This window comes from Amphibalanus amphitrite, unplaced genomic scaffold, assembly GCF_019059575.1.
Source record: "Amphibalanus amphitrite isolate SeventyFive unplaced genomic scaffold, NRLGWU_Aamphi_draft 000575F_arrow, whole genome shotgun sequence".
In the NCBI taxonomy this organism is placed as follows: Eukaryota; Metazoa; Arthropoda; class Thecostraca; order Balanomorpha; family Balanidae; genus Amphibalanus; species Amphibalanus amphitrite.
In genome coordinates, this window is record NW_024882069.1 from 301,857 (window position 1) to 326,524 (window position 24,668).

General features: G+C 48.7%; 1 protein-coding gene across 2 annotated transcripts in view; it reads right to left on the reverse strand.

Moving 5' to 3' along the window:
- LOC122394134 (neuroligin-4, Y-linked-like) overlaps nt 1-24,668 on the reverse strand; it is a 136,664-nt gene that overhangs the window by 64,527 nt on the left and 47,469 nt on the right. Inside the window, exon 2 of one of the 2 annotated variants that reach the window (XM_043390771.1) lies at nt 14,684-15,334. The exons of the other annotated variant lie outside the window; for it this stretch is intronic. Within the exon in view, the coding sequence (XP_043246706.1) occupies nt 14,684-15,119 (436 nt within the window). The 5' untranslated portion in view covers nt 15,120-15,334. The remainder of the gene's footprint in view (nt 1-14,683; nt 15,335-24,668) is intronic. 2 annotated transcript variants of the gene reach the window in all.

The following is a 24,668-nucleotide window of genomic DNA, read 5'->3' on the forward strand; positions in this document are numbered from 1 at the left end:
GCAGAATCGACATCGCCGCACGCACACTGCCAGTCGGCTTCGGGCGGAAAAGAAAATGCACCATGCCAGTCTTTTCAGTAAGATGCGCGATAGGTGGTGCGAGCATACTTTTTATGAAAGTACTTGCTGTTTGCCAAACTATTAAAATGTGTTAGCCAACATCGAGATGTTTCGCCTTCTCTCTCATTCCTTTTTGTCTCTCCTTCCCCCCCTCTCTCTCTCTCTCTCTCTCTCTCTCTCGAAAAGAGGAGAGAGAAAGAGGAGGGAGAAGAGAGAAGAGAGAGATGCTCACAACATTCTTTTGACAAAATTCAGGCGAAATGATTTGTATTTACTGTCGTCCTCACGCTGCTCAGCTTGCATCATATGAGATTGTGTTGACACTAGCATGGTAATTATCTTCGCTACTTTCTACTAGAAACCTCCAAGCTTCCACTGTCACGCAAGGCTGAGTACAGACTGCCGCTTGGCAGGTTCGCAAATCGCCAATTGGGAGCAAACTTCGTTATTTAAGCAGGACTAAGTCCGTTAGGCATCTTGGCTGAGCGCAGCCGACCTACTACATTGTTCCTGCTTACGTGAGCAGAAAACAGGCCGTCAAGAGCACGCCGGAAAGTTCGCCTCTCTCCTCCCCCGGCCCGTCCCTCCCCGGAGGAACATCAATACGGCGTCCCGAATTGGTCTCGGCTGGTCGCGCGGCTGGCCTGCCGCCGGCCATGAGCCAGCCCGGTGTACCATCACTCAGTGACGACAGTCGCCGGCCCGACCGGGGAGGTCCCATGACCGTGTTCGGCGGACGTCCGTGCGCGCTCGGGCGCCACTGATATAGAGACTCAGCTGATGAGTGCGGCCACGGACCGGGAAGTTACGATAATTAATTAGCAGAAGAATGTGGCCTGAAGCTGGCTGCCGGGCAACTTGTGCGGTTTTATCGCGTTCGTTGTCGTGTTTGATTAAACTTGGTCGAGAATCATCAGTTGGAACGAGTCTAGCGGTTTTGTGAAAATTACTTGGCGACTGGATCGTTCAAACCTGCCGAAGGAACTATTCCTCCTCTTCCCCAGCGTGGCAGCGGGGAGCCGCTGGGAGTTCTTCGCCAGCAGCGTGCCTGCGAGTGGGGAATGGGTCGGATAGGGCGGGTCCAAGCCCTTCCGCTGGCAGTAACTCAACGGCACACTGTTCTAAGGAGGACGGCGCGGGGCCCGCGAGAGCCGAGCCTGGGGCAGAGGCGGCGGCGAAAGCGCGGCATGCGAAAACGATGGCATTAGGATGTTCGTAGGGCCAACGGTATATCAGCAGGGTCGAGTACCATATCACGCCTGTACATATGTGAAGTGGCGCCATGCAAAGCCCTCAGTTTTTGAGCTGAAATACGCCCTGAGAGTGTCAGCGCTCGACTTCTTCGGTCAAGCGTGCAGCCGTGATTAAATGAGCTGATATTCAAAATGTTGTCTCAGCAGCATGAGATGAGCTCACTCTCCCGGCTTTAGAAACGTGAAGGGACGGCTATTAGATCGTGGTATTTACAGGCACGTAGCCAGGATTTTGCTCAGGGAGGGGCCACAGGTCGCGGGCTACATAGTGTCGTACCCCCTCCAAAAATGGAAAACTCCTCGAATTTGGCCCACTATTTTGGGGGTGCAGCTGTTTTTATTTTTAACTTTATTTTATTTTATTTTTCGTCTTCAGGAGGGCATAGCCCACGTGCCCCCCCCCCCCACGTGCCCCTTGGCTACGTCCCTAGGTACGACTACGTACCACTATCAATGTGACATTGGGCTGCGGTATGACAATCGGACTATTCAGTATGGTGCATACATGCACCATATTGGCTTATTGGCTTCTGAGATATCTTTTGAACTGCGCTTGGGGCCCCATATCAGCTGCAATGCCGAGCTAGCACATTTCCCTTTTACTTCTGCGCTCAGCTGCCATCTCTCTTTTCGAAACTAGATTGGTCAAGACTTTCCTGTGGTCATCCTGAGCTCCCACTCAGAGCAAAGTTCAATGTCAGGGGTCATCAACTGCCCATCTGCCGCACCTGCTCCTCAGAGGTTCTCAAATCGACTGCACACACTCATTATCAGACACACCAGTGGAAGAAACGCATCACTTTTCAGCGATCCACGGGACCCAGTGTCGTGAGCTGCACAATGCACATTAATATTGAATGATCCAACGAATGACCAACGGTGCGAGACGTCCCGTGGTTAACGGGTGCGTCCTAGCGGTTCTCTCCCAGGATACTGGCCACTGTAGTGGTCATCAGTGCTCCCCGTGACGTCCTCCGAACCATTAGCATATAAATCAGGAAGTGAAGACAACTCCATTCGTCTCGAGTGAGTCTGAATCATGATCTGAAGTGATTTCATGCAGATTAGTGTCACAAAGCTGTAAAAAAGTTAGCTGTGATCACTGTAAATCTCTTATAAGCAGGAGTAATGTAAGCTATGTATAACATGGTATAACACAACTTAAACATGTAATTAAGTGTTTAAAGGCAAACAGCGCATTTGTAATTAAAGAAAAAAATGTCATGAACTCAATGGATATCTCAATATAAGTGCACCATAGTTCCATTGGATATCAAAATAATAAAAAACCTGGCTCCATGATCCCCTCGGATATAAGATAAAGATTCGTGGGATCATAGCTCAGACACATTCTCACAGTTCCGTGCACCTGTCAGATTAACAACTGAACACCTGTCAAGTAATTTTCAACATTCTTTTTACTACCTGACAACAGCCATAAAAGCCTCACCACAAGCATCATGTCATCACAAATCCATGCACAGCCTCTCATATCCCGTCTGGGCAGCTCACACAGTACGCCTGGCCGCCCCATTTCTACCAGCCGTCTGAGAGCAGCGCCGTCAGCGCGGTCACGTCTAATGCATCCATCTTGTGCGGCTGGACGCTGGCACGGATCAGCTTCATCGTGGATTACCCCATCGCCCGGTCCATTACTGGCGTGTAATGATAGCACGCGGAACCGCCGCCGGCTGCAGAGCGCTCTGGGCAGACTGCAGTCGCTACTGCCGTGACCTTCTGACTGCTAGGATACATCAGTCAGGCGTCACGCCTCCCCATCAGTAGTCTGATAGATAGACCGGTCAGTCTGATGGCCAGGCTAACAGTCTGTCACTCATGGGCTGTCAGTTAGTCAGTGGCCAGTCTGTCAGTGCGATTGATTGTTGGTTAGGAAGGCAGTCGCAGTTCGCCAGTCGCAGTCCGTGAGTTACAGTCAGTCAGTCACAGTCAGTCAGCCGTAGTGTTCAGTTAGTCGACCAGTTTGACGGTGACAACTGATAAGCCTGTTTGCTGTCGGCCAGGACATTCTCTTCACTGGTATCCGTGCTATTAGGAAATAGCTGCACTGCCAGCCCCTCACACAGCACAGCATAAAAATTCAATCATCTATATCCTTTCTTTAAGTCCTAACACCTACCAACTCGCCACCATACCACTCAGTCACCAGTCGTCCGTCAGCGGTCCGAATCACCAGTCCATGACCCCGCCAGCCCCCCTCCCCCCCGGCTGACCTCCGCGCCCCTCCCCGCGGGGCTATCGGCCTCCGGCATTCTGCGCGGCCAGTGTTTGTCCAGCGCGCCACCGCCGGCACACACAGATGCTCCGTGGACGGACAAACAGCCGGCACAATCGATGGAGGCTAGCGCGCCAATCTAACCACAGATAATGTTTGTCTCTTATTATGCAGCGCGCGGCCGGGGACCGAGACGTCGCCCCTGCGGACCAACCAGCTGAGAAAGACATAGCCCCAGTGGCGGGTGTTTACGGCTGTGTTCTCCTAAAGTCGGCCCATTTTTCGTCTCCGTCTCCGTCTCCGTCTCCGTCTCGCCCTCGCTCTCGCTCTCGCTCTCGCTCTCTCTCTCTCTCTCTCTCTCTCTCTCTCTCTCTCTCTCTCTCTCTCTCTCTCTCTCTCTCTCTCTCTCTCTCGCTCTCGCCCTCGCTCTCTCGCCTTCGCTCTCTCTCCTCTCCCCCTACCACCCTCCCTCTCTCGAACCACCTCTTCTTATATAAGTTTAAGTCATTTTCGGCCCGATGATGTCTTATTTGTACATATACTCGATCATTGGCAAGAGTGTGGCGATGAAGTTTTGTTCCGGGGTGCCTTGGGCAATAGATGGCTCATTTTTTACCTTACTTATGTAGTAATTGTTAGTTAGTTAGAAAAATTGTCATTTTATTCATTTTGACCTGGTTGTGGGTCACCCAGTCCTGTCATGATCCGCTCTGCTTCGAGCATACCTCATCCTGCTAAGTAGCTCGCCCTGCCCCGGATGCGGGCGAGAGCTCCTCGCTGCAATATGCCCTCATATACTCCGTCTTGCGCCGCGAAAATAGACGTGTCAGATTGGATAAAGGCCCGATGCTAAATTATTTTCTAAATTGATGTTCGGTGTTTCAACACAACCAAGAAAACATGATTCAAGAACTTGTTGTGGAGAGGTCGGGGATCCATTCCCGTGAAAACATAGAACGTAGATAATGTTGGAAATGTTTTTGGTTAGGCGATGATGGAAAAGCGTAATTGACTGAAAATTCATTGATTGTGCTTTAGGGATGCACCAGTGAAAAGAACTCTCACACCATTTGCAAAAATAAAATATATTCCTCCCTTGAAGGACGCTATCGATATTGTTCATACTATAATATCAATTATATCGATTATATCGGTTATATCGATCATGCTTCAAATACTGGTAAATAGATATCAGCTTTACGGTTAATTATTTTCATTGCAAACAATGCAGTCCGAAATATTCAACTCATTGTGCATTAACCTATGCATTATAGAGGAATACGAGTGCACCCTATGCGATACGATTGCGTGCTGTGGTGACTTATTTTGCTGAGTCTTCTTTCCATGCTGGTTCTGCACATTTTTTTCCTGCTTCTCTGGAATCGCATTCAAGATCGGACACGCACCGAAATGGCTTGTCACAGCTAAGACATTCGAAAATGGATAACGGAGTTTCGGAGCGAAATTCAACTAATATCAAGGGAGGAAACGATTTAAACGCAGCTGCGACAACCGAAATTTGAACAGAGCCAACGGTCGGTGAAAGTGAAAATGTGGATATTTGGCGGAACTGTGAAAAATCATAAAAATAAAACATAAAATTAATTCAGGCGTTATTAGAAACTATTCAGCGACTTTCCGTCTGTTCTTATATTCTATACAGCAGTAGCACTAAACGAGTGGTGCTGGAGGGAGAATGCAGAGTGTTATGTCGTAACTGGCATTTATTTGATGACAATTGTTTTCTTCAAAATATTAAGCTTTCGACAGCTTAAGCAGCTAACAATATCGTCACTTTAATATTGATGAGCTATGTAGTGGCTGATAACGAAAATGGTGGCCTGTAGTACTCGTATACTTTGAGCCGGATGAGCCGAATTTTTCTCAGAGAAACAATGCTTTATTCCATAGTGTCAATAGAAGTTAGCCCGGATTTCGCAGCTTCAGGTTCATCAAATTCTGAATTCATTATCATGCGCTGCAAAGCTGATTACATGCACTTATTACATGTCATCGCCTTGATTCACTGCTAGCTCACCCTATCTGGGAGTAGCGGACGTCTATCGTAAGAAACACCGTAAGAGAAGACTATTGTTTAGCCTGAGCAATTCTTCATCCCAAAACCATTAAATTCGTGCCTGTATTTGAGGGTACATTGTTTGGTCGAGCACATAAGTGGCCGGCTAAAAACCCGATCAGGTTGTGAAAACCAGAGTTTCTGGAAACTATTATCCCTTATATCGGATGTGTACATAGAACGCGCTGGCTGTGTGTGGATTCTGCAACTTCTTTCCCTGCTTCAAAGTTTTTGCTTCTCGCAAAGTTTGTTGAACGGATGAGCCACTGAAGCTCGGAAAATTATGTGGTTCTATGTAACCAGCAGCTGTATCTGTACCTTAGCGTGCACATGCCTTTTGCGAGTGATCTGCTTTTTTATTCCGATTGGGGCCTTTCGTGCATTGCAAAATTATTACGGAGCGAGCGAAGCGAGCGGAGTCTTACGTAGAATAACGGAAATTTCTGAGTATGAGCGGCCGGCCGGCCGGCCGTGGTCACGATTCTGCGACGCTTATATCACAGCAACCACTTGACCGATTTACACGCGGTAATTTTTGTAAGGTAGCTTCATTCCTTCTACCAAGTATTGGACTATTCCCGACGCATGTGGGTGACCCCTTATGCACGTGCCACGTGCAAAACGAAGAGGTGTCACTTTTGTAATTGTTGCAATATCTCGGTAACTACTGGGCCGATTGCGCTGAAAGTTGGCATGTAGGTAGGCACCCACTAGGCAATGCATATCCATGTGCCAGAGTTGGGGTGCTACTGCACGTGCGCACGTGCAGGGGTCGATTCCAGATCTCGAGAACGGCTGGACCGATGGCACTCAAATTTGGCACATGGTTAGGGACCGGTTAGTAGGGTGCCGTGCAAAAGTCAGTTGGGACCCATTTTGCACGTGCGCACGTGCAGGGTGCCGCTTCCAGATCTCGAGAACGGCTGGGCCGATTGTGCTCAAATTTGGCACATCGCTAGAGACCGGTTAGTAGGGTGCCGCGCACAAGTCAGCTGGAGGTACCCAGTCGAAATTTTGCACGTGCAAGGCTCACCCTCTCGCTCGCTCCGTTAGTCGCCCCAAAAGGCGCTATACTGGTGACTTAACTTGCAAATATGATAGACCAAGTATTTTTACTCCACCCCTGCTCAAGTTCACATAGACATCCGATATGATTGCATAACCCATATCCATGATCTTGGAAGATATACTCAATTAAGAAAAATGAAATCAGGATTCAAACGTCTTCTTCATTCATGCGTGCATATTTATCAGATGATAAAAGAAGACAGTTCTAATGGAATGACAACGCACAATCAGATCTTACAACGCTCACCATTTTATAGAAGTATTCCAACAATTGAAGTTGTTCCAATCGACAAAGCTGTCGCTCTATTCGCAGCCTCCCATCCCGACAGCTGCACGGCGCGGTCCCCTGCCGACGGTCTGCGCGCGGGGACGATCGGGAGACGGCGGCGGCCCGAAAAACAGTCCCGTTAGACGAGCCGCCTCATCTGGGAGCTGCGATCGGACAGCGGCGAGCGACAATCCAAACTTCCGCCGCTCGGCAGCCGGTGCCAACTTGTCTCGATCGCCGGCCGGAAGTGAAACTGCGGAAGGCGTCTCGTCGCGGGCCTCAGCTCCTACCGCCGCCGCCGCCGCCGGCCGCTGCGGCTGAGCTGGCACCTAACGCCACTGCACTGTGTCGAGAGCAGACAATATTCCAGGCGTTAACACTAATGTCGCGTAAAATTAAACAAAAACATATGTACAACATATCTTTAAAAGACACATTTTGAATAACTAATCGATATCTATTTTCTTTGGGCACTTCGCACGCCTCTGTCTACAAATATCTCAGCTTTATGTGATGGACGGATGCGGACAGCCCGGCTAACCTGAGGCCCGGACGCCTCGTCGGCAGCAACGGGCGGCGAAAAGAAGGCAGCCGGATGTGTGGAGGGCGCCGACGGCGGTCAAAGTGGGGCTCCACACCATCCAAAACACGCCCTGGGGCAGCCTGAGTGGCCGGCACGGTACACAAAGGAGTCATTTTTACTCGTCGGACACGAGAGGTGCCCTGCAGCCGGCTCGGGTGCGTGACTCGCACTCGAAATAGCCCGCTCGAGGTCGCGCTCCGCCACCGTCGCAAATGTATTGGCTGCGCTGATTGAAGTGCAGCACAGGCTAATTTGTCTCCTAAGTAGTTAATGTGTCCAATTGAGACTTAACGGGATATGTCAAACTATGTAAATGAGCCGTCAGCTGGTTATGTTCCGATGATTTGAGCCAATTGATGTAGCATTTCAGCAGCGCCGAGGATGCTGCGTTTAATTACTCCTAAAAGGGATGAGTGTGAGAGAGTTTCAAATAGTAAGGCTATGGAATATCAGCTACGTGATGACAGTAAAAAGGAAATATTTAGCAGCACTCGACACGCCTATAATTCCATTTTAACTGCTCCTTCATCATATCGCAGTCCTTAACCACAGCACGCTTCATACTACAGTATGTAGTATTTAATATTACCGCACTCCTACACAAGAAAAAGAGGTACCACTGCTTAAATAGGTTACACATATTTCCACATAAGGTTTCCCCGACTGGCGCTCTTTGAACCGAGCAATAAGTGCGTATGGACTGGAGCCAGCGCCGTGATAGCAGCAATGCATTTCCAATGAAGTCACCCTTCGGAGAATAGCCACGGAGAGTCGATGCGTACGGAGAGTCATTCCGGAGACTCTGGTGTCCCCCTGAACCCACGTCTGTCTTCTGACATGCCAACTAACAAAGCATAGCTCGGCGCCCTCAACTACCAACGCATAGTTTCGCCTCAACTTCACGCACTGCTCGGCTTCGCCCCCAGCAGCGAGGCGCCGCCCAGAGATGGTCTGTCTGAAGTCAGTCCTCAGAAAAAGCCCGGCGCTACTCAAAGGCGTCCGACAAGTTTTCCGTCCGGGACAATCCGTCAGAAGTTTGGGACGTCGGCTCACCGCCGGTTGTCGCCGTTACCATCACATCTCGGGGTGGGGTGTACCCGGCTGACGGCGATCCGTTCCACCGGAGCGTTCAGAGGCGGAGTGGTGCCGATGAGACTCATAATGTGGCGCTCAACTGCGCCGATAAATGCCAAAGTACCGCAGTCGGCAAAACTTGGAGCTGTTTATAGGAATCGTTAGAATTCGTGGAACTCCGCGGCACTCTGCATAGAAGTAAACGACGAGTTCGCGGTAGCCACAATTGTTTCGGCTGCATTTTGAAGCACACAGTGCTGAAGAATTTCTTTAAAAATGTTTAAAAAACAAATGCTTCATGAGATTCCAATGGGCAAAGTCGATTCCAAATACCAAAGGTCAATGCTACGCCATTGGTGTAAAATTGGCGGTGATCCAGAATGCAACAATGCTCAGTCGCTCAATCCAGCAGAATCCGGCATTTTCATTTTCATACCGTCAAACACATCCAAAAATATATCACCAAATGTGTTTTGACCGTGTGAAATGCCACAGATCCAGACAGTTCAGGGCATCCCGCGCCATTCGGGCGTGCTGCTGTTGAAAAACTCGCTGATTAGTCTCCAATGACTCAAAAACAAATCGCATTGCCGCAAATTCCCTTCTGAATGCAAAACGAGAAAGCAATTGAAACTATTAATGAGGACACGTTCGACAGCCAAGCTCAGCTACATAACGTTGTTCATCGGCTCATTTTTACCCACAAGATAAATACGAGTAAGCTGGGCGTTACATAAAAACATCGAATCTTTGAAAAACTTGGTGGCTACGTGAATGGAATGTGGCTTGTTTTTCGTGGCCGCAGCGGTCAGCACAAATTTACTGCTCAAAGTAATTGGTCGTGGCGCTGGACCGTGCCCGCACGCTGATGCCGGTGCTATGGTTCCCTCTGTTGTGCTCAGAATCGTTGGCTAGAATCCGGGCCACAAATGGCCAACAGACACGCATTTGTACGGATTAAGGTTCCCGTCTTGACGTCTTTGCGTACGTTTGACTTAAATACGTCTTTGCGGGTGTATGTTGACCAATAGGAAAAATGATTTTTGGAATGTCTAGAAAAATTAACAGCTCAAAGATTGCGAGGGTCACATATCAAAGATGCCTCGCCTCAACCTGCTCGATTCACGCAGTATGGGTTACAAAGTGGCATATTCTTGTGATTTTGTTATTGGTAGACGTAACGCACTTACAGACGTTATTGAGTTACATATTATGTAGGTACTGCAGGTGGTGTCTTCATAGAGCTGCAGTCATTCATCACATTCGAAGAAGCTTAGAGGACGCAAAATCATTCACTTATTAACAGCGGGGATTTCGATCAGGACCCTGGCCTGATTCCATCTGTAAGTAAATGAGAGTAATAAATAAATGAAATGAGATTCGTTTATGAAATGCATGCTCGATGTTGTCATTTTTAGCGAGTACAGATTCAATAGGTGCCATTACAAAACGGTACACTGGGCGCAATAAGCGATAAGCAGGTATGATCGGAATAATGCTATCGCAATCATTGCGAGTTTCAAAGTGAAACTTAAAGATGCACTACCACTCCGAGGCGTTCGAACCGTCTTGTTCTTCTCGTCCGTGGTTCATCTTTTATTGATGCATGAGTGAGTTCTAATATACTCGTCACTTTGTTGTTAGATATATGGTGACATTTTATCAACTGATATTAAAGGGACCCTCCCACCTTAACATTAGATTTGAGTTGAGATAGCCAAATTGGTGGCCATGGCCTGAAAATACCGGTTTGGGCACTCACAACATCGAAAAATGCTTTAATTCGGAGATATCGAATTTCAAACTTGCAGTTTTCGGATTCTAAGGGGCTAATGCATTGGTATGCCCCCTTAGAATTTGTGACGTCAGCGGAGATCTAACGATTTTAAATCTTTTACTAAAACGTTTGGTAGCACGCGGTGGTATATGCTGCTTTGCGCGCAACAAATGCCGCACTTTCAAATAAAGTCGCTAGGAACAGCGGAGATCTCAAAAAGTAAACAAAAGTAAAAGTCTAATATCTTGAAAAGCGGTGAATATTTTTCGATGAAATTTGGTAGATATTCGTTTTTGCTCTTTCTGAACCGAGCGACATCACTTTCATGCCAATTCATTAACTTTTTTGAAGGTGGGAGGGTCCCTTTAACTGATATAACTGAGCGCAGAACATTGATTTCTATCGGAAAACCGTTAAATATCAGCGACCACACAGTAAGCTGTTTAAATATGTCGCTGTTGTCGGGTAGACCGTGGCATCGTCCCGTCTCAATTAGTGGTAAGACCGATCCCCGGCTAGTCCATCCGATTCTCACTACCTCCGAATTAAACTGTTCCTGGCAACGGCCAGACAAAGCGGATCACATCTGTCTCAATCTGTAATATTGAATACAACGGAATCGAGTCTATAATGACATCGCAGCACATTTGAACGGCTGCTAAAGGCAGGGCTGTCATCGCATTGTGCGATTAATGGCCGGCGGCCTCAATACCTGCCCCGGAGCGGTATGTATTCCGCAATGCACTTACGTTTTAGATAATCTCATTTCCCAGTGTGCCGGCATCCACACATGTCACATCTGAAGCGTTCCACCAGCGGCCTTCCATTTAGTTTATCCAATTACGAAGACCAGACATACGGAAAGTAGAAAAACTGCGGCAGGGCTGTGCAGCTGAACGCTGACAGTGACAGCGCGCTCACTCGCTGAAAACAGGCCCCGCGGCCCGAACTCCGGCACACGGCACGGAGAGACACGCCAGACAGGCCGGCGGGAGGCGGCCATCCCATGGCGACGGAGAGACACGCCAGACAGGCCGGCGGGGCGGCCATCCCATGGTGACGGCCGTCGGCCGATATGAGGCCATATTTTGAGATTACGGAGGCCGATTAAGGGCGCCGGAGGACGTGCTTAGACGGCGGCGCCGACCATTCATCGCTGCCAGCCTCCCCGCGCAGCCGGCCAACTTACCGCCCGACTTTAATGAGCTTTTGTTCAACTTTCTTCCTCGGACGTTCTCCTCTTCTTTGGCCCTACGTCCTCTTTGCACGGCTTCTATAGTTTTTATCCTTAGCGCCGTTTTACTTTCAATTTCGACCGAAGTTTGGGTGATATTTTCTGGCATGAATTCTTCTCATGCGTGGATCCGTAAAGCTGCTCCCAGTTCTTGTGAAATCAGAGCGCTGAAAATATCTGAAATGGTCACATTGGTTCGGCTTCGGTCGCTGAACTGGCTTCAGTCAGCCCGTTGACTCGTTCATCTTGCTCCACTTCTCAATTTATGGGGCCCTTGATCGAAGGCGAACCGCAGAATTTCGTCGTCGACACACGCTGGCGGCTGGAGGCGAGGCCTTCCGCAGAAAAGGCTCCACAATGTGCGACTCCAGAACGCCACGAGTCGCAATGGTGCGTGTGCCAAAGCGCCTTTTTGTCACCAGCCGTGATCAGCCTCTTCTCTGTATCGGAGCTTCATAAGAGTCAGATCTAATTAGTCACATCAATGTAGGGATCAAAGGAGACCGGCCGTCATTTCGGCTGGCTGCCGCCGCGTCTCCGGCCGGATTTTTGTATAAGGCTGAAACTTTAATGGTAGTCGATGATTTTCGAACGGAGCAGCTTAAAGTTTTAAACTGGGATTGAGCGGACGGCTGTGATCCCTATTCTGAAAGGTTGACGAATGGCCTCGTCGACCTAAGAAATATGAAGAAAAGGAAAAGACGTGGCAGTGGTCCGGAAAGAAATTATAGGTTGATGAGACCACCAACCGAAAAGAAACTTGGATCAAATGCATTGATAGCCATACAGCTAGTAAAAGTAAAAAAATCGATGCCACAATGATGATGTGCGCAGTCAAGTGTTGTCCAAAAAGTTGTGTCCAAATGCTGATTTACAAGCTAATGTTCGTCCGATCGAATTTCACACATAAACATATCAGAACATTCCTATGTCAAGAAGCAGTCGCAGTTTTTGCCAAACGTAACCTGGTATTCTTACTCAGTGGACAAATAGCCATTTCGCCGCGTCTGTACCGGGCCGGCACATCTGTGGTGTCTGCCTTACTGTCTGCCCTGTCTACAGCATCCCCTGTCGAACTGGCCAAGGTGAGCTCATGACGGCACTCAGCTTTATGGGGCCCTAACTGCAGAGTCCATTCGAGGGGCAATCTCTCAGTCCCGGGACGCTCGCCGAATGGAGCGCCCGTGCTCGTGTAACTGACCCGCTGAGCCACCGACAAATGTCTTTGTTGAGAGGATGGCTCAGGCACGACCTGCGCCAAAATCCGGCCCTGATTCCCGCTTTGTACAGCGCGGAGTTAGCAGTTGTGCCGGTTCAGAGCGCCGCACTGGAGCGTATGTCGGTGCAGGAATTCTAGTTACGGAGCGAGCGAAGCGAGCGGAGTCTTTCCTTAGATTAACGGAAATTTCTGAGTATGAGCGGCCGGCCGGCCGGCCGGCCGTGGGGACGCTCTTCAAAAGCTAATATCTTAGGAACGGGACATCCGATTGACAAGCGGTCTTCTTTACTGAATGTCACTTGGACGTAAAAGTTCTGTGGTGTGATGGCCACCATGCGTTCTTGCCAACCACCGCACGTGGCGCGTGGTAAAGTTGGACATTTTTTAAGAACCCCCAAAATTGCAACCTCAATAACGGCACAACGGTTGGGCCGATTGAATTGAAACTCGGTACACAGTTAGGTCTCCATCAGATAATTCATCTGCATGTGTTAAGGTTGGGGTGCTACTGCACGTGCGCACGTGCAGGGGTCGTTTCCAGATCTCGAGAACGGCTGGACCGATGGCGCTCAAATTTGGTACACGGTTAGGGACCAGTTAGTAGGGTGCCGTGCACAAGTCAGTTGGAACCCATTTTGCACGTGCGCACGTGCAGGGTGCCGCTTCCAGATCTCGAGAACGGCTGGGCCGATTGTGCTCAAATTTGGCACATCGCTAGAGACCGGTTACTAGGGTGCCGTGCACAAGTCAGTTGGAGGTACCCCCTCGAAATTTCGCACGTGCAAGGCCCACCCTCTCGCTCGCTCCGTTAGTCGCCCCATAAGGCGTTATACTGGTGTTATGACACCCGAAATTCGGGTGATTGCTTAATCAATGGAGTCTGTCAGACGGAAAATTAAACGGCGCCGTTGTCCCGAACTTTGGCGAGTTCAAGTACAAGCATCGACAAATTCTATTTGGGAATGGAAATAATTTCTGAAATGATATGCACGCGTCTAAAATATCATTCAATTCATTTTGGTCGCCGAGATGCATCGGTTGTTGAGTATATGTGATCGCACTGCATCAGGTGCGCTATGCTTGATATGAAAGATCTGTCACTTTTTAGGCGTCAAGTTTTCAAGCAGCTTTGAGATACATGAACAAATGAATATGAATAACGCGATTCAGATCCCGTGAGAGTCTGCTTTCTGTGATTGTTGCTTTAAGCTTCATCTAATCAGCTTCAAAGCACCATAAAAAAAATCAAAATTTCAAAATATCATTATTCGGCAATACGAGTATAGTTTTTAACAAGATCTAAAAAATTGTGTAACTTCGATTATTCATATCAGGCTTTAATCAAAGGTCAGGTGGGCCGACTCTCAGCTACTCTCTGAAGCCGACATACCTATTCTTTGAAATCGCGAAAAAAAAAAACAGAAATGTCACAACCTCCACACCTCCTCAGCCGCGGAAAGTTGGATTAGTGGCGTTCTTCTGCATTCTGTAAAAAATAAAGAGCTTTTGGAATATCCTTTGATAAATAGTCATTGCAAATAATATCACTAAAAAGGCAGGGAAACTGCAGTTTGAAGCGTTACGGTACAAAAGCATCATATTCCGTATATAAGCCGGTGAAGCCAATTCCATGACATGACAAATTAACTTCACCATCCTCCTTCGCCCAGCATCTCTATTTTCCTTCCTTCTCCTTCTCTCTACCCTCTTTTCTTTCCCCTCCCTTTCTTTTCTTCTCTCTCTCCCTCTCTCTTTCTCTCTCTCTCTCCCTCTCTCTACCTCGTTCTTTTTCCATCTCTCTCCCCTTTCTTCTACCCCTCATCCATCTTTTACTTACGATGAGCAGGCGCGTAGACGTTCAGGTAGAGACAATCCTCGCTCTGATTTTTCAGCTGCGCCCGGAGCCGCTGTGTCCTCTCGAACGCCTCGCGCGGCATGTTCCTCAGCGCCTCCTCCCTGTCCTCGGCGGGCAGTTTTTGAGGACACACGGGCGCCAGTTGTGTGGCGCTCCTCACACCGGTCCCCTTCCACGGCGCCAGGGTCCGGGTCGGAGAGAACCGGTTCGAGCCGAGCGGCGGCCGGGCGTACGGCACGCCCAGGAACACGTTCACGGGTAGGAGGGCGGGCGCTCCCGACACCTGATAGCGCTGGAACGAGCGCAGGAAGCCCTGCAGCTGGCCGTACTGGGTGGTCACCAGCCGGCTGGCCACGGCACCGCTCACCAGCGCCAGCACCAGCGGCGTCACGCGCGGCACCACCGCCACACGCACCATGGCGGCACCAGACTCCGCTCAGCGGCGGCGACACGGCGGCACGGCACTCACATCACCGGCACTCCTCGGCGGGTCCAGCACTCCTCCGTCATGGACACCCGGGCGGCTCCCTCCGACGACTGGCGAGCGGACCGCCGCCGCCGCCGCTGCGCCGCGCCGACCGCTCCGTGACGTCACAGGGACGTCATCAGAGGATGCAGGATGCCACCGTGACGCTGGAAATGACGGATGGTGTCATGTCAGGTGATGACGGTCGTGTGTAACCGTATGGCGAGAGCACTGCCCTGCAGCCACTGGTCAATCTGTTTATGCCACACGCTGCGTTATAAATGTGAGCGAAACAAGCACAGCTGAAGAAAATCGATATTTTAATACTACCTTCGGCCGACGAAGTTGTAATCCAGCCTACATATTTCATACTTAACCCTGTTCCGCCTCAAAAACAGGTGCACCAATAGATAATGAGGCTTCGGGTTTGAAGTGTTTTTTACACATTCCATTTCGTTTATAAAATAGGATAACTACAAACACTGGTATTTTGCCCCTCAATTAAATAGAAAGGAGAAAGACGTAAAGCGCACGGCATGGAAGTTAGTTTAACTTAACCTACTCGGAAACGATCTAGCATTGACGCATTGCTCTTCACTGACATTTGGCGCCTAATTGAACTTCCCTTCAGTAGCTCCAACCTCCCTACTCAAAATATTCTAAAATATGGGACGATATATCAGCAGAGTCTGAGGCAAATTGCCTGAGCCGCGGCGCTCGGGCGAGCTCGGGACATGTCACCGCTTTGAATAGTTTCTTCACATCATGAGCGAGCCGGGTCCTCCGAATCCAGTCAGGGTGAGCTATCCCGTTACAGCTTTGGCTACCAAGTATCCCGCTTCTAGCCTTCGACATTTGCTGGTTTTAAGATGGCATTTGCTTTTATATGAATTACATATTTATCCATACATTAAAATGACAAGCTATATGTGTGTCTCGCTAGTTCGCGCTAGTATAATAAAACGACTCTGCCTCTGTAACTATCGGCCCACTATTTTGGTATTTATTTGCTGCAGACAATGCATATTCATTTGGAAATTGGCTGCTGTTCAATGATTTATGCACCATGAAATTCCCACCATTCAGCTCAGTTATGTTTGCTCCGTACTTATCAGAATCCACGCTGGTTATGCAGATGAGAAGGACAAGATAGAATCGAAACGAGGGAAATAGGGAAAACAACAAAGACAGAGAGGCAGATAAATTGATTAAAAAAAAATCATATGGGTTCACTTTTCTGAGACTATTTTTTCTTTTGCGTGCGTCTATACGTACTACTGGTATTCTTTACTCCAGCGCTGTGAGCTTTAGCATGCGCATGTTTTCCATGCTCTGCTTCGTTCTTTTATCCCACTCTCAGTTGTATGTTTACCCGTTCTCGCAGTCCCGTGTTGCTCCTGTCCTGTTTTGCTCGTGTTATTGGTCTAACTCGCTGCGATGTTAATGAGCTCGAATCAAATAAATGGAGTGGCAATCTCCAGGTCCATTCGATATATCTCAATGTAGTGCCAAGCGTAGCTGTCACATTAATGCTCCAAACTGCTAGAATCTATTTAATGATCCGTTCTAGCAGACAGCGCTACGACTGATGATTCAATATTTCATTAGGGGAGGGCGATACTGGCCCTCTTGTACAACAGCATTACTACCTACTAGACGCGGACGTGGCTAGTTACAATGTAGTGCTCCAATAAAAGGTAACTCATACCCTAATCGCTGGTAAGTGGTAAATACCTATCCTGTAGGTACACTGAAAACAATTTAACCCAAGGCCGGCGAGTAAACCAGTGTTTCACGGGTACCCCTATCCGCAACCATTTTTAACCACCCTCCCAGGAGTAGGGCTAGGTCCCATTGCGGTGTAGTCGTACTTGCTCTGAGCGGATATAACCGCTGTCAGCGAACATGTCCGCTGAGAGCAGGGACGACTACACTGCAATCGGACCTTACTGTACTCTTGGGAGGGTGGTTAAAAATGGTTGCGGATAGGGGTACCCGCGAAACACCGGTTTACTCGCCGGCCTTGGGTTAAATTGTTTTCAGTGTACTGAAAGCGCCGCAGTTAAGAAATTTGGGTGTTTTTCTGAAAGTGGCTGATGGTCATATGAACGCATTGTTCGAATGGAACATTCGATTGATTTATTTCATATTCGTTCTTATCTACGCGTCGCAACTGATGTGTAGCATGCATATTGCCTATGTCCACAGTCCACACGTCCTCTGTCCGCCTGTACTTACCTTGAAAATAGTATGTAATATATGTGGTAATATGCCATTCCTATGATATCATTGCATTCCTATAAGGCAATCATGACATTTTACGTCGAAGTATAAGTGTAAATTTATTTTCGTAAGATGCATTGCGGCAACTAAATGCTAGAGGTAAAAGATGTTATGTGATGTTTTGTTATGCAATGTTTTAGCATCACTTCCATGTCTCATGGCTGAATGGTTAGTTGAACCCTTCGTATCCCCCCCCCCCGCAAACAAGAAGAATTGAAGAATGAATGGAATAGAAAAGATCATGAATACTTCAAATATGATACTTTCTATAACTTTTTAGGCGGGGACCAATTTAACAAAATTGAATGGTTGAGTTTGAAGAGCCTGATTCAATTGATGCACTCCCAGCCGTCGCTAAGTTGGTGTCCCCGCTGACCCGACCCGCCCGCCGACCGGACGGGGGGGGGGGGTGTCAGCCGTCGGTCAGCGGTCAGCCGGCCGCGGCACAACCGGCCAACTTGTCACCGCGAGGTGTCGGTCAGCCAAACACTGACAGCCCGTCACCATTCTTTGGCTCCCCAGGCGCCGCTGGCCACACCCAAAGTGTGACGTGGAGCCAAGTTGGGCAGTAAGTTGCCGCCCAACTTGGGGTGACGGTCGGCTGTGCATAGATCGTCTGAAAGGCGCCGCATGCCGGTGATCTTCCGGTGAACGGTCCGAACAAATCGCTAATCGGAGCCGGTTCTCCTTAACCGGGAAACTTGCAGGGCTACAAGTTGCCTGTAGATCAAAGTTAGCAATCAATTGGTGTAATTGGTGCTTTAAATGTAAGTTCAGTGGAAAATAAAAAGGGAAACATGCAAGCCAAGACGAAAATAAACCATTTGCACAACGATTAGCGGCAATATCGGCTTATTTCCATGTGATCTTCTGTCTATGTAAAGCCCCTGGCTACATTCACACGGTATAACAGTGATGTTCCACTCTAGCCCTGCATTTTCCTTGTGTGCATATCACATCTTATGTTGCCACACATATTTTCTTGTACATAAAACAAACCATTCAGATTTCAGACTCCATCCACTTTCCGCGTTTTCCTGAATGCAGATCACACCTCCGTCCACAGTCCATTCGCTATTCAGCTCGCGTCTTCTGGCCCTCCCTCCCTCTCTCTCCCTCTCTCTCTCCCTCTCTCTCTCTCCCTCTCTCTCTCTCTCTCTCTCTCTCCCTCTCCCTCTCTCTCTCCTCTCCTCCCTCTCTCCTCTCCCCCCACTCGGTATCAGCCGGCGGTCCGGGTCAGCCTCACACCACCCTTTGTCGCCGTAATCGCGCCGGCTCTGTCGACGCCCGTCCTCTGGAGGCCGGCCAGACGGCCAGCGGGGCAATCCTTTTATGCCCGGCCTCCCCGGCTCGCCGGATATATCCCATATTCCATATTGGAGCGATCCCTTCCTCTGTGGCTAATGTGGCGCCTCGGCAGCGAGGTGCGCTGCGGAGGCCGCCCGCCCAGGGAGGTTTTCGAGGGGTGGGGAAGAGAGGAGGACGGGTAGGTCCAGGCCCTCAGGGAAGAGGCTGAGACGATGGAGAGGGGAAGGTCAATCCGGCCGGCGGCCCGATGTGGTTGTCGTTATTGAGAGGAAATGGGATGGCGGCCGTGATCGAGTGTGTCGCCCTGCCGGCCATTTGCTGGGGATTTTCGGATAATGTTCCGATAAGCACATGGGAAACGATAGATGCCAACAGTAAAAAACAACAGCACTTACCTATACGTGGTGGGATGCCAAAACAATTCGTCATCCTTCTTTTTCAGGGCATGATGGAATTTATGCGCAATAACCTCTCCAAATGAGGTTTTAATAAGCTTACAAAGTGAGCTTAATGCACCCAAGACTTGGTTGGAAAACTAGTTGAAAAACAGGTAGACTAGAAGGAGACGCTGAGGTCGATGTCATCGATCCTCAAAGCATTCATGCAGCAAAGTCAAACAAAAATGATTTTTACTATAAAAGCGGTAGACATGTTAACAGAGCATTTTTTTTTTACAACAATCACTTTTTATCAAGCCGGTTTTATCAATAACAGATATCAGTCCATGCTCAGATAACTGTCATGTTTCTAAAAACCATGGCATTATTGTTCGATTGAAAGCAAGCATATAAGTAGCATAAATCCACACACAGCCTTATTTTTCAGTGGACTTTTTTCCTCTCTGACATGTTGTTATCCTGTCAGTTAATCGCCTTCCGTAGCTGTCTTGTCTCTGTCCCCACACGACACCGCTGCACGGCTCCGCGGCGCTGGTTAACGGCTCTGTCATGTAACCGTCATGACACTCCCGTGGTGAGGAAACCGGTCCGTTATGAGCCGTTATACCCCCGCCACGGGTCTATGATGGGCCATCACTGTCATGGCAGACCCGATGGCGACACGTCCTTCTAGTCGATAGGAATGGCGCCGGTTATATCAGGCAATCAGTCGAAAAGCGCCACTGGAAACGCCCTAAATTCGGCCGTTTGTCGGCGGCAATCGGTGATATAACGTTCGGTGAAACGTGAGATGATTGGCTGATGGCGAAAACAAGCATGGGTCACTCCCCAATGGCGAAACAACGTGGGTCCCTTCCTGTTTCTCTGACCGCACTTGGCTTTGCTGCTACCGATGCGGGTTTTCATAACAGCCTGCATGTGCCGCCAATGGGGCTGGGACACGGCCGTGAAGGGAGAGCGGCAAAAATGTTTTCGAGCACGGCTGTTGTCCACAAGTTGGGTCAATTCCAAGCTAAGTGTTTTATTTGCGAGTCGTCCAGAGTGCAAACAGCACGTCAAGTGTGTGGAACGACCAATGGGAGGCGCTCGCGGCCGCGGTTAGACCGGGGTAAAACGGTGTCTGGAGAGCCGCTGAATGTAACTCCAAGATCACAGGTCGTGCGGATCAACCAGAATCAAAACGAACAGTGAAATGCATTGATGTAAAGGTGGGCCGTAAAATTTCTTATCGGATAGGTGAATACATTTTAAAGTGACCATCCCACCTTAACATTGGTTTTGAGTTGAGATAGCCAAATTGGTGGACATGGCCTGAAAATACTGGTTTGGGCACTCACAGCATCGAAAAATGCTTTAATTCGGAGATATGGAATTTCAAACTTGCAGTTTTCGGATTCTAAGGGGCTAATGCATTGGTAGGCCCCCTTAGAATTTGTGACGTCAGCGCAGATCTAACGATTTTAAATCTTTTACTAAAACGTTTGGTAGCACGCGGTGGTATATGCCGCTTCCCGCGCAACAAGTGCCGCACTTTTAAATAAAGTCGCTAGGAACAGAGGAGATCCCAAAAAGTAAACAAATGTAAAAGTCTAATATCTTGAAAACCGGTGAATATTTTTCGATGAAATTTGGCAGATATTCGTTTTTGCTCTTTCTGAACCGAGCGACATCACTTATTTCATTAACTTTTTTGAAGGTGGGAGGGTCCCTTTACGGGCTTTAACTGAGCTCAGTCAACTGTGATTGATGAATGATGCGTTCATTTGGGCATTGTTTTTTGTTGCCCTCAATCGTTTCGCCTGAAACGTACAAACGTAGTTTCAACATAGCTTAAATAATTGCAGTCCGGTCAACACCAACTGGCGATTCCAATGCAATGACAAGCTGCAGTTGTAAAAAAAAAAAACAGCACCCGCTATTACAATTATTTACCGAGCGCTGAAACCCAACGACCTTGCCATACCATACTCCTCCTCACAAATCTCCTATCCCCGCTCACCAGGCGCTGTAGGGCAGCGCAGAATACTTCTGAATAATCAGTCGCATGCCAGCAGCGTTGTTCTTTCTTCATCTCGCCGGCTGTACGGTTCGATCGGCTGCCACGTGTACTCGTTAGTCCCTCATGGACCGCTACACACCAATCAGAGATCCAGCTCTATTGACCATCTCTACTTCTTGTGTGATCCACTCCGGCATAGACTCTATCAGTACCGCGGTCTCTGGTGTGTCTCCACGGACGCTCTGGAGACACGCCACACCAGAACGGCCGTGTGTGGGTTCTGGTGTGTCTCCCAGCACGCTTTGGAGACACGCCACACCAGAGCGGCTGTGTGTGTGTCCTGGTGTGTCTCCCAGCACGCCTTCAGTACGCCACGGGACGGACGTCAAGTGTCGCCCGCTCAGCCAAACCCAGCGCAGTCCATTGTCGATCATGTTGTCCGTTCTTTTCCACCCCAGTCCAGAGATCTCTAGTCCATCCTGATTTTTATCATGTGTATGAATCTCATGTGTGCCTTGCATTCATCTGCATTGTATAGGAAATTCATTTCAGATTTTACAATTTACCCCTGTTCGAAGAATCGACCGTTTTCCAGGACGGCTATAAGAGACTGCTCCGTTGCCGTGGTCAGTTCCATTTAGGTCAGTCTCTACTCTGTGCTGCTTTCTATTCGGTCCAAGTTTAGATCTGTCAAGCCTGATCATTTTTGAAACCGCAGCTCTCTCATTTTTATTCCAAGCAGGATCTCTGCCGGAATTTTGTTCGTCCTACATTGACATCATCTTTTTCCAATGCGTTACACGCTGTCCTTGTTTCGGAGCTCGTTTGATCTCCTATCGATTCGGTCCCGAGCTCAACCCATTCTTCCTTTGAACTGGCAATGGTCTTACTCGGTTACTACGTTGATCTTCGTATTTCGTGCAGCTCTTGCAGCTCTCTTGAGAATGTTTAACCCAGGTCATGGCCAGCTCCGCCTTTTCTTAATCTACATCAACCACCAGCCACATTCATTCCTCACAGTTTAGCCGCTGACGGGGTTCCCATCTTCTCAGAAGCCCATGGTTTACCATCGAACAACCATGGCGCCGCCTTCAAAACGCCAAGGAGCCGACGGAGGTCACCTATGGCTCGCTCTAAACCCAAATCCCTCTTTTGCCACAAAATCTTCCAGTTGTTCTTGCTCCCGAGTGCCACGAGCTGCAGTGAGCCACCCCAAGCTACTAAACATAACCTGACTGGCTTGTTTCGGGGACCCGAGGTCACACCAAGCCGTCTATAGCCTTGCGAACCTCCCTCAGTCGCCAAAGTCGTCCCAAGTCACCATGAGTCACCCAAGTCACCCAAAGTCGCCTCCTATCGCCGTGCGCTGCCCCTCGCGGCCTCCAGCCGCCCCTAGCCGCTCCAAGTCACCATGAGTCACCCAAGTCACCCAAAGTCGCTTCTTATCACCCTGTGCTGCCTCTTGCGGCCTCTAGTCGCCCCCAGCCGTCCCTGGTTGCTTTCAGTCGTCCCTGGTCACCCCCCCCCCCCCCAGTAATCCCTATTGGCCCCTGCATTCACCCACCAGTCTCCAGGCCGCGTCTCGGGCTCGTGCCGTGAGCCGGAGACCGGTCGGTGATCGATCGTCACGGCTCTCGGTGTCGCCCCGACGGCCGCACGGCTGTCGCCGCCCGCGGCGCTTCTCTGTACCATTTATCGCCGGCCGGTTCAGCCGCCGCCGGCGACGCAGGGGGTGTCGGCGGCGACGGAGAGAGGGCTGTCGGCAGCGACGGAGAGAGGGGGTGGAGGGGAGGGGAGGGGCGGCGCGCGGTGTAGCTGGACATCCATCACGTCCGGATGCCGGCTGGACGATGAAAAGTGTCCGGTTCGGAACAGTGGAAAGAGAGGAGAGAGAGAGAGGGGGAATGAGTGGAAGAGAGCAGGAGAAGAGAGAGATAGAGGGTAAGATAGAGAATGAGCGCAGGAGAGGGTGAAAGGGAGAGGGATGAAGGGAGAGAGATAGAAAGAGGGAGAGAGAGAGAGAGAGAGAGAGAGGAAAGAGAGAGAGAAGAGAAGAGACGGAGGAAGGACACAGGAAGGTGAGGGATATGGGAATAAAAAGGATTTATGTAAATATCAAACGAGTGAAATGTAACTGTGCCTTTACTATGAAGTCGCTATGATTAAGATATTTTTATAATGAAAGAGAACATTGACCAATTATCCTCAATGTCAGAAAAATGTGAAATAGTAATGAAATAGTTTTGTTTTTATTTAAATCAGCAAATAGAAGTCGTTATGTTTGCAGATTAGTCGAGAGATTCCGAACCGTGGCCTCATCAACACAACGACTTACATTGAGTTGATGCTGAAAGCGGACGATCATCTTATCTGCTACTCTCATCTGATGTTTTCATCTATTGTTATATATTATATTAGGTATTTATGTTCATATGTAGATGGCCAAAATAAATGGGAGAAGGAGAATAACGTCAATGTAGCCTATAGCTATAAGCCATCTCCATGGCTCGGCCGACCTCCACAAGACATTGGCTAAAGCGTCATGCATTTCGCAGACATGTCCTTAGCCACCTTGCATAACACTAGATGTATGTAGCTATAAAACAAATTACAAAGCCTGCAACACATCCGAAGCAGGGTTACCGCTGCTAGGGAAATTTCCCTTTTCTATGGAAATCAGCGAAGATCTAGGGATATATGGATTTCACACGAAATCTAGGGAAATACCACCAACCCGAAAAATTGTTGTTTTTTTCAACAATCGAAATCATTGTTGTCATGAATATTCTTCCGCATGTCATACCAAATAAATATGAGAACATTTTTCAAAAAGTCAGGTTTGATACCCTCGTTTTAAAGATATAAAGGGAATTACATATGTATGCATGTATATTGTATATATAATTCTTGCTATTATTTAAAAACAAACTGCTTCTGCGTTGTTCCATTTCGGGTGCGGCTAATTTTTTACATCAAAGTTTTTGTTTTGGCGCGATTTTTACAATGTCTACTTCTAGCGCATATCACTTGCTTACGGTCAAACTGACGGTGCAAAATATGCATCGACTTGTCTCTTACGCCAGCACTACCGCTACCCATACGATAACCCGGTTTACATAGCATATTTGACGAGGCTCTAGCTCGTTAATTTGGCGATAATTTCGATGCAGTGGTCTTCAAATATTTAGAGGGGATCATTTTGTAAATTGCTCAGCACCATTGGCATCTTTTGCAACATCACGGACGGAGATATAAGCTTGCAACAAACCCTATGTAAACGCGTCTGATGTTGGTAGTTTCCCGCGTTCCGCAACACACCACAATTTGTGATATAACACGCAATTATATTATACCACATACAGTAACTTGCTATATGCCAGCAATTTCATTAGAATCTCTTACGTTAACGTTACAGAGTGTAGTTAATGGCTGTTTTAGGACGCAGCGATTATAACACGAATGGTTAAAATGAGGAAAGTACGTCAAATTCCATGAAAATAGCCGCATCTAGGG